The 10956-nt window shown below is 36.2% G+C and overlaps 1 protein-coding gene across 3 annotated transcripts in view; it reads left to right on the forward strand.

Moving 5' to 3' along the window:
* The window catches only part of LOC137627860 (beta-hexosaminidase subunit beta-like), a 17191-nt gene extending 6692 nt beyond the window's left edge, over positions 1-10499 (forward strand). For all 3 annotated transcript variants that reach the window (XM_068359286.1, XM_068359287.1, XM_068359288.1), the window contains exons 6-13: positions 380-535; positions 1331-1443; positions 3420-3474; positions 5161-5310; positions 6438-6563; positions 8735-8834; positions 9271-9382; positions 10001-10499. In XM_068359286.1, coding sequence (XP_068215387.1) covers positions 380-535; positions 1331-1443; positions 3420-3474; positions 5161-5310; positions 6438-6563; positions 8735-8834; positions 9271-9382; positions 10001-10257 — 1069 coding nt within the window. In that variant the 3' untranslated portion in view covers positions 10258-10499. The remainder of the gene's footprint in view (positions 1-379; positions 536-1330; positions 1444-3419; positions 3475-5160; positions 5311-6437; positions 6564-8734; positions 8835-9270; positions 9383-10000) is intronic.
* Positions 10500-10956: the final 457 nt, after the last annotated feature.

Raw genomic sequence — 10956 nt, forward strand, 5'->3', positions numbered from 1 at the left:
CTCTCTCTCTCTCTCTCTCCTAATCATATGTTCCATCTCCTTCCTCTCTCTCTCTCTCTGTTAATCATATGTTCCATCTCCTCTCTCTCTCTCTCTCTCTCTCTCTCTCTCTCTCTCTCAATAATTTTCCATCTCTCTCTCTCTCTCTCTCTCTCTCTCTGTAATCATATGTTCCATCTTCTCTCTCTCTCTCTCTCTCTCTCTCTCTCTGTAATCATATGTTCCATCTTCTCTCTCTCTCTCTCTCTCTCTCTCTCTCTCTCACAATCATATGTTCCATCTCCTTTCTCTCTCTCGATCATATGTTCCATCTCTCTCTCTCTCTCTCTCTCTCTCTCTCTCTCTCTCTCACTCATGTGTTCCATCTCCTCCCTCGCAGGGGTTTGTTGATCGACACATCTCGCCACTACCTGCCCCTGCTCCAAATCCTCTACACGATCGACATCCTGGCCATGAATAAAATGAACGTCCTCCACTGGCACATCGTCGATTCGCAGAGCTTCCCTTACGTCAGCGAAGCCTTTCCTGAACTCAGGTAAGTTGGGCTATATAACTGAAGAAACTTATTTTCTGATTTTATTTCCAGTTTTAGGGATTTCTTCCGGGTTTCATTCGGACCCACTGCTGCTTGCTTCAGATTGTTATAGTTTGTTACATTGTCAATATAGTTTTATTCCATTTACCCTTTTACCCCCCGTGGAAGTACTGGTACGTTTCACAAAACTCATCCCTTTACGCCCATGGACATACCGGTACGTCCTTGCAAAAAACTGCTATTTACATTTTTTTGCATATTTTTGATAACTTCATGAGAAACTTCAGGCATTTTCCAAAATAATGAGACCAACCTGACCTCTCTATGGCGAAAATTAAGGCTGTTAGCGCAATTTAAAAAAAAACATATATATTGCAAAATGTGCTTGAAGAAGAAAACGCCCGGGGTTTAAGGGTGGGAAAGTTCCAAATAGCATTGGGGGTGATTGTCTCATTAGAAGGGGTTTAGCACTATAGTGAACCTTGTTTTTTTTTTTTTTTTTTTTTTTTTTTTTTTATCCGGGCTTGAGACATTTATGCGAGTAATTAATTGTGAAAAATATCCGTAAGAATATAATCAACTATAGCATAATTCCGAAGCTAAATCAAATATTCCTATCTTTTATCTAAAATCGTTAATATTGCAATCACTATTATTCTAATATCTGATCATCCTTTTTTTCAAGACCAAATCAAATTAAATCCCAAATCCCTTACCGATCAGATATACATTTCCTTCAAAATAAAATCGCATTCAATTGATAATTTTTCCCTGTAATTTTCGAAATCTTTTCAGCGGCAAAGGAGCCTACAATCAAGAACGTCTTTACGCGCCAGAAGAAATAGGACAGGTGATCGACTACGGGAGATTGAACGGTGTCCGAGTTGTGCCAGAGTTTGATACCCCAGGTAAGGTTGGCTTTGGAGAGCGTCTAAGGGCCCGGCCAGACCAAGCGCGGCTAGCGGCGAGGTTAGCGGCAAGAGGTGATGGCGGCAAATTGAATCCTTAGGTGTCTTATGTAGGTGGCCAGATAGGAGCCAAGAGGTTATGGCGGCAAATTGAAACCTTAGGTGTCTTATGTAGGTGGCCAGATAGGAGCCAAGAGGTTATGGCGGCAAATTGAAACCTTAGGTGTCTTATGTAGGTGGCCAGATAGGAGCCAAGAGGTTATGGCGGCAAATTGAAACCTTAGGTGTCTTATGTAGGTGGCCAGATAGGAGCCAAGAGGTTATGGCGGCAAATTGAAACCTTAGGTGTCTTATGTAGGTGGCCAGATAGGAGCCTCACGCCTCCTATCTGGCCACCTACATAAGATACCTAAGGTTGCAATTTTCCGCCATAACCTCTTGCCGCTAACCTCGCCGCTAGCCGCGCTTGGTCTGGCCGGGCCCTAATCGTAAAGTCAAGTTTAATTTGGATCTTTTATTAGAGGATAAGTCTGGAACCAGTTATCGATTCTAAAATATAGTTATGCACTTTTACATCTGTGGTGGATAATGTGGGAGGGTGGGCTGTGGCACCCTAGCGGTACCATCTGAACTCGGTTGAGTCCCTTGTTAGGCTGGAGGAACGTAGAGAGTAGAGGTCCCCTTTTTGTTTTTGTTTCATTTGTTGATGTCGGCTACCCCCCAAAATTGGGGGAAGTGCTTTGGTATATGTATGTATGTATGTACTTATTATTAAAAAGTTTATTCTACATATTTATTAAAATATATTAGAGAGGTGATTTATAATTCGTAATGAGCTCTGGGTTCGTTATGATAACACTTACAGTAGATAATTAAATTCAACACAATTCATGACTAGAGTTATAGTTTGTCATGGCACAGTTATAACTCTGTCTGTCTGTCTGTCAGATTGCCTTACCATTGTGTAAGACACGGGCTCTTGCCTTAGGCAGCCCGTAACCCATTTATAGCTGTTTCCTTAGTTCATTTAAGATAGTCTTTTTTTGCCTTATAACCGATACAGGTTTCTTATGCTATAATTTCCACAAAGAATACGATAGGTTCAGGGTATCAAAAATATCCATCAAAACCCTTTTTTGATACTGATAAATCAATACGAGACTTTCATAAATGGTAAAATCCGCAAATACGTCTAAATTGTTATGAAACTTTCTATCAATTTATGAAAACGTTAAAAGTGTAATCTCAAAAAAATACTTAAAAGCTAAACGCAGCATCTTGCAAGTGGCGTCCCGACAATGTAAATGTTCGTAGAAAAATTCTTAAATTTTTCGCCAATTTCGCATAATTTGAAGCCGTTTCAGCCTTCAACCTATAAATGGTGTTTATAGCGAACTAATTATTCCTCGCTAAATCATCACCAGTCATAGAGACACATTCTTCAGAGGGTTGTGTGTACTTAAATTGATTCATGAAAACTGGGCCATATGAGCGTTTCTCGTAAGAATATATGCAATGCTTATTTTTCTTTTTTATATTAATATGATGAAGAAAATACAGTTATTTCACAAATAAATAGGGATAAAAGTATCTACATATAACTATTGATATTAATAATATTTTGTATACATAGCGATGGTACATTTTATTCACTAATGAAGTCTAATGAGGCTGATAATATACGATAAAAGTAAAGTTATAAGTAACTTATGCATTCTACTATTGGATGTAAACTCAATTAATTGCCTTCCTGCAAAACAAATTAAAAATAATCTTAAACTTCTCTCTCTCTCTCTCTCTCTCTCTCTCTCTCTCTCTCTCTCTCTCTCTCTCTCTCTCTCTCTCTCTCTTAACCTCCATTCGCTAATCTTTTTTTCGTGTCATAAGAAGATGACCCCTTAACCGTTGATTAAATATTTCATATTATCTTATATATACTAATTTCAAATGCAATCATAATCCTCTTCTCCTGCCAGGTCACACCCAATCGTGGGGTCCCGGACAACCTGGCTTCCTCACCCCTTGTTATTCGTAAGTAAAAAAAAAAAAATAACAATTACGTAGTTATAATAGTTAGAATCGTTAATAATTCAATAATTAGAAGTTATTAGGAAGCTCTGTTGCTTCTGTTAGAAATAAGAGCTATATTTCGAGGTATGTTTTATGATTGGTATGTATATTATTTGCTATGTGGACCTTCAAACAGTCCAAAAATTGGTTTAGAAGCTTCAGAAGAACAGACAATCTACAAGATAGAAAAAGGAATGACAAAAAAGTAGTTTTACAAGGGCTGTAGGAGGAGGAACGACTTACAAGATGATTTAGAGCTTATTTGAATCCTATACGATTTTCGTTGTCAGTGACACTGCATTTGGTAACAACAACAACAACAACAACAATAATAATAATAATAATAATAATATTAATAATAATAATAATAATAATGATAATAATAATAATAATAATAATAATAATTTTCTTATTATTATTATTAATATTATTATTATTATTATTACTGGTAGCAGACACAGAAGAGAAGCTTGACCGACTAGTGACAGAATTTGGAAGGGTGTGTGAGAGAAGGAAGTTGAGAGTTAATGTGGGTAAGAGTAAGGTTATGAGATGTACGAGAAGGGAAGGTGGTGCAAGGTTGAATGTCATGTTGAATGGAGAGTTACTTGAGGAGGTGGATCAGTTTAAGTACTTGGGGTCTGTTGTTGCAGCAAATGGTGGAGTGGAAGCAGATGTACGTCAGAGAGTGAATGAAGGTTGCAAAGTGTTGGGGGCAGTTAAGGGAGTAGTAAAAAATAGAGGATTGGGCATGAATGTAAAGAGAGTTCTATATGAGAAAGTGATTGTACCAACTGTGATGTATGGATCGGAGTTGTGGGGAATGAAAGTGATGGAGAGACAGAAATTGAATGTGTTTGAGATGAAGTGTCTGAGGAGTATGGCTGGTGTATCTCGAGTAGATAGGGTTAGGAACGAAGTGGTGAGGGTGAGAACGGGTGTAAGAAATGAGTTAGCGGCTAGAGTGGATATGAATGTGTTGAGGTGGTTTGGCCATGTTGAGAGAATGGAAAATGGCTGTCTGCTAAAGAAGGTGATGAATGCAAGAGTTGATGGGAGAAGTACAAGAGGAAGGCCAAGGTTTGGGTGGATGGATGGTGTGAAGAAAGCTCTGGGTGATAGGAGGATAGATGTGAGAGAGGCAAGAGAGCGTGCTAGAAATAGGAATGAATGGCGAGCGATTGTGACGCAGTTCCGGTAGGCCCTGCTGCTTCCTCCGGTGCCTTAGATGACCGCGGAGGTAGCAGCAGTAGGGGACTCAGCAGTATGAAGCTTCATCTGTGGTGGAAATGTGGGAGGTTGGGCTGTGGCACCCTAGCAGTACCAGCTGAACTCGGCTGAGTCCCTGGTTAGGCTGGAGGAACGTAGAGAGTAGAGGTCCCCTTTTTGTTTTGTTTCTTGTTGTTGTCGGCTACCCCCCAAAATTGGGGGAAGTGCCTTTGGTATATGTATGTATGTATTATTATTATTATTATAATTAGAGTTATCATGATAATAATCACTACCCATGTCATAGTCATTCATAATATAATCATAACAAAAGTGCCAATCTCATTTAACTACCATGTGTCATCCCTATAATTGTAATTAAACTAGTATTAATCAATAACGAGAACCCCACTATCTTATCACTATCAAAACCTGAAGAGGGGACAAACCCGACGGCACCTTCGGCCCAGTTGATCCTACGAACGAGGATAACTACGACTTCCTGAAGGAGTTTTTCAAGGAGGTCGCCGAAAGATTCCCCGACCACTACGTTCACCTCGGTGGCGACGAGGTCAGCTTCGACTGCTGGTGAGGTTTTTTTTTTTTTTTAATATTAATTTTTACACCTGTATTAAAGATTAATTTGTTGGTAGGTCTAGGTCTATGCAATTCTGTTTTATCTAAATAACCAACAAATTTGAAATTGTTTAAATAAGTTTAGGTTTAGAATAAGTCTATGCGATTCTGCTTTTTGTAAGTAACAAATTTTATTTTGATTAGATAGGTCTAGGTTTAGAATTATCCTATGCAATTCTGTTTTATCTAAATAACCAACAAATTTTAAATTGTTTAAATAGGTCTACGGTTAGGATAAGCCTATGCAATTATGTTTTCTCTCAGTAAACAACAAATTCTAAATTAAATAGATCTGGGATTAGAATAATTCAATGCAATTCTGTTTCTCTCATTAACAACTTTTAAATTGTTTTAATAGGTTTAGGTTTAGAATAACTCTGTGTAATTCTGTTTATCACTATAAGAAAACAAATTTTAAAAAGTTTAAATAGATCTAGGCTTAGAAAAAACCCTATACAATTCTGTTTTCTGTCAATAAGCTACAAATTTTAAAACGTTTAAATAGATCTAGGTTTAGAAAAAACCCTATACAATTCTGTTTTCTGTCAATAAGCTACAACTTTTAAAATAGTTTAAATAGATCTAGATTTAGTAATCCAATACAATTCTGTATTCTCTTAATAAACAACAACTTTTAAACTGTTTATACAGATCTACGTTTAGAATAATCCTATACAATTCTGTTATCGCTCAATAAACAACAATGTTTAAATGGTTCAAGTAGGCCAAGGTTTAGAGTAATCCTATACAATTGTTTTCTCCTAATAGATAAAAACTTTGGAAGAACTATTTCCTAATATTCGTTTCTGTTTCAAACGTTACGCCATTGTAAGAGATACCTAATTTTACACTTAAACTAAAATTGAATAGGTTTAGAATGGTTGTCTCCTCTTAAACGCCAATGGAAAAGGATTTCCTACAATTTGAATAGGTGTAGACAATCCTATACACTTAAACTAATGATTAAATAGAGCTAGGCTTAAGATAATCTTATACACTTCTGTTTTCTTCTGATAAATAACAACTTCAGAAGATCCATTTCCTAAGATTTATTTCTGTTTACGAACGCCACATCGTAGGAAGAGCAACCCACAGATCACAGATTTCATGAAGAAAGAGAACATCACCGGTGATTATGGTAAACTCGAAGAGGTCTACATCACAAAGTTGTTGGAAATCGTATCAAATCTCCCAACGAAAAACGGGTAAGTTTTCCTAACTCAAAGAAAAACAGTGATTTAAAATATTCCATAAAACGTGGTAAGTTTTTTTTTTTTTGTCAGTTTATTGATTTTTGAAAGGTAACAATGAAGTTTGAAGTATATTTGATATACGGCGGATGCAGTTAACCAAGTACCTATTATCTGAACTACAGCAAGTACGGCCTTAAAATTTCTAAATATGGCTAAAAATTAAAAGTTTAGAATATAGCAAAAACGTCTTTATACTATTGATTAATATTTGTACATAATTATAGTACAGTACAAGTGACGCTAGTCTATTCAGGAATTAGCCTTAGGCCTACATAACTAAGCATGGCCTAATCCTTGATGTTGGGGTTGGTGCATTTTAATGATGACAACAACAACAACAACAACAACAACAATAATAATAATAATAATAATAATAATATTAATAATAATCTCAAACATTGCTTACCTTTTACTTAGAACTAGAATGCTTAGTGCCACGTTAGTAGATTTTTTTTTTTCTTTTTTGGTCAGAAACTCGCCTAGACAGACACGATTTGCTACTGAACTCGGATTCACCATTTAACTAACTGTTTACCATTTACAGCTGACCAGGGTTGCCAAATAACTTGACATCCAAACCGCGGTGCAAAGCCTCAAAAGTAGCGGCAGTTGCTTCAAAAGTAGCCCAATTATAGTAACTTAGCCATCATTAAATTGGTACTAAAAACTACTGATATTATATACTATAGAAATAAATTAGTGGGCAGGGGATCGAAACCAATCAACTAAGATTTTATAGAAGAGTAGGATATCGAAAAATGTACATAATTTTTATTCAAAAATACTGAAAATAAAGCCGTATATTTTTTTTGGCAAAATTAAATACTAGTTGAATGACATTTAACAAAATTGAAATTAGCAAAATAAAAGAGATTTGTTGTTCATTCAACATAATCATAAAAGGATTCAATTAACTAAGTTTAATATAGTATATTTACATTGGTGATTGTATTGTTTTAGAATTTATTCAATTAATGGGAAAAAAAGCTTTTACAACAAAGGTTCAGTTAGCAAACGTGGTTATGGTGACTCTTCGTCCGATGAAGTTAGTTCTATCAAAAAAGATTTAATGAATTAGCTAATACAGACGTCAATTATCATGTCTTCCTTTATAATGTTATCAGTATGCTTAATAGCCTTGACCCAATTTTCCTTGCAAATCTGAAACAAAGTCGGTTTGGATATGTTGGTCGCATCTGTGACACGTTTGATTGCTTGGTCAGTTACAAATTAACAGTTTCCTTATCCTTTTCCCACTTTGAAAAAAAAAAACTGATAGACATTGTATGCAGGGTTAAAATATGTACCATAATTACGGTACATGTACTCTTCAGGGCTTGCGTACCAGTACTCAGCAGACAATGAAGCTATGAGTGAAGAATCTGACCTGGGTTAATACCTGCACATTAACTGATTTAGCGTGTCGGTTAATCTTGTTTTTGACTCTACAACGATGGTTTAAACTGTCTGTGAACTATTGAAATTTGAAATAGAATAATCGATCTACATTTCCACTTTGAAATTATTATAAAAGAAATGGCATTAGTAAGGACCATTTAAACAATTTATTGGCGCCGCGGTTTATTTCTTCCAGAGTAGCCCAATTTCAGGCAAGTAGCGGCACTCTTTTATAACCCGCGGTAAGGTGTTCAAAAGTAGCCCAATTGGGCGGGTAAACCGCGGGTTTGGCAACACTGCAGCTGACGTAAAACTTCACAGTATACCCACAATGCAATGCCAAATAAACAAAAGTCACATGCAAAGCGTGACTGTGTTCGTTTTTTAATGTAAATAAGTTATAAACATCTATGATATTTATCTAAATTTTCTTTTGTGAATGAAAAGTAAACAAATAGGACTTTATTATTTTTTTGTTTTTAGAATGAAGGATGTCTGTAACATTTAAGAAATTGTCTTATCATGACAAAGAGAAATTATTTGATATACCGTATTTTAGAGAGAGAGAGAGAGAGAGAGAGAGAGAGAGAGAGAGAGAGAGAGAGAGAGAGAGAGAGAGAGTTATTTGATTTTTAAAGGGATATATATATATATATATATATATATATATATATATATATATATATATATATATATATATATATATAGCCTTTTTCCTTTCTCAGGTACATCATATGGCAAGAAGTTTTCGATAACGGAGTGAAAATTGCTCCAGATACCGTGGTCCAAGTCTGGAAAGGGGGCTGGCAGGATGAAATGGCTAAGGTAAAAAAGGGGGTTTATTTAACCTAACCATTTTAACATTTTGTTCTTCAGGATGAAAACATTGAGTTCATGCACGATACGAAGTTGTTAGAATTGCTACAATGTAACATTAACATTTCCATAGGCTTATTTATGTAGGCCTACTTGTATTGATCTGGCAAATATTCTTTGATCTGGACTTTCAGCATGCCTAAGTCTATTCATAATCTCTAAATATATAATTCTTTTTTTTCTTATAAAACTAATGTATTTCCAATAAATTCTTGGTAATTATCTCAGGTGAAATTCATGTAGGCTAGGCTTTAAGTATGGCCAAGTCTATACATAATCTCTAAAAATATCATTAACGGTTTTTCTTATAGAATCAGCGTATTTCCAATAAATTCCTGGTAATTATCCCAGTTGAAATTCATGTATTTGATTGTCCGTTTCTCAGGTGACAGAAGGAGGTTTCAAAACGCTGCTCTCCTCCTGTTGGTACTTGGATTACATCAGTTACGGTGCAGACTGGAGGAACTACTATAGCTGTGATCCATTCGACTTCAATGGTATTTTAACATCTCTCTTTCTATCTAACTATCCTGTGGTACATTTTTTATCATTATTTAGATATTGGCTGTCCCTAGTAGCCTACACCTCGCAGCTTCGCTCCAAAATACACCCTGTCACACTCTTAACGGAGTAACCAAACAGTGTAGCTGTGTAGGAAGAGATTGAAGCGGTGGTAGATAGGTCTAAATACTGGATCTCGAGCGCAGTTAGGGTGTGGCTGGGTGTATTTCTTCAGAGGGAGCTGTGCTAGGAATTCCTGTGTCCAACTGTACACTAATAAATAACCCAGATCTGCCCAATACGTGAAATATAATTACAGTTTTATGAAACGGATAGATTATATATTATAGAGGGTACACTCAGGCACCCTGTTCTGTCTAGTTTCTCTTCCTCTTGTTTTGTTAAAGTTTTGATATTTTATAAAGGAAATACTTATTTTAATGTCACTATACTTGAATTATTTTACTTTTCCTTATTTCCTTTCCTCACTGGGATATTTTCCCTGTTGGGGCCCCTGGGCTTATAGCATTCTACTTTTCCAACTAGGGTTGTAGCTTAGCATTTAATAATAATAATAATAATAATAATAATAACAAATATGTGCCCCTTCGCAGGTACCTCAACACAGAAGGAATTGATCCAGGGAGGAGAGGCCTGTATCTGGGGTGAGTTCGTCGACAAGACCAACCTTATTCCTCGCACTTGGCCCAGGGCCTCTGCGGTCGCCGAAAAACTGTGGAGTCCCGAGGAGTTGTCGAAGGACGCCAATTCTGCAGCGCCCAGAATAGAGGAGTTCAGGTGTAAACTCGTCTATCGAGGATACAACGTGGAGTCACTGGGTCCCTCCTTCTGTATGGGCGATAATATCTAAAAAAGAGTCAATTCCAGACTATAGTAGCCACGGGTAAATTGACTTATTTATATTTTGTTTTCGGTGGTAGACAATTTTAATTATGATATTCTAAAGAAACCTGCAATTATAAAGTAAAAAAGTGGAAAAGCGTCTTATTAATTAAGATATATTAGCAAAGTTTTCAAGATCATACGAGCAACTATCGTATGCATTACTTATCTACCACGTGATTGGCTGTATCCCTTCGTCATATATTTCAAATACGAACACTCCAACATTTCATTAATAGATATACTGAAACATGATGAATATTAAACTAAATAAAAAAATCGTCTTTCCTTACATTACTCTATTCAATTGTTTACTAAGGAATTCGCAAATATAGTTCTTAGAAGTATTAAAATTGTCGAGCTAACGTAGTTGCTCGAACGATTTCAGTATTACCTCTTCCTTTCTCTTCTCTCGTTACCAAGATACATAAAAAGCCGCAATGGACGGGCATGTCTGAGGCCTTTGTTCTGCAGTGGACTAATAACGGCTGATGATGGCGATGATGATATATACACACGAGTGTGCATTTATATTGTTATTATCATTATTATTATTATTATTACTACTACTTGCTAAGCTACAACCCTAGTTGGAAAAACAGGATGCTATAAGCCGAAGGGCTCCTACAAGGAAAATAGCCCAGTGAGGAAAGCAAATAAAGAAAAA

This window comes from Palaemon carinicauda, chromosome 35 (genome assembly GCF_036898095.1).
Source record: "Palaemon carinicauda isolate YSFRI2023 chromosome 35, ASM3689809v2, whole genome shotgun sequence".
NCBI lineage: Eukaryota > Metazoa > Arthropoda > Malacostraca > Decapoda > Palaemonidae > Palaemon > Palaemon carinicauda.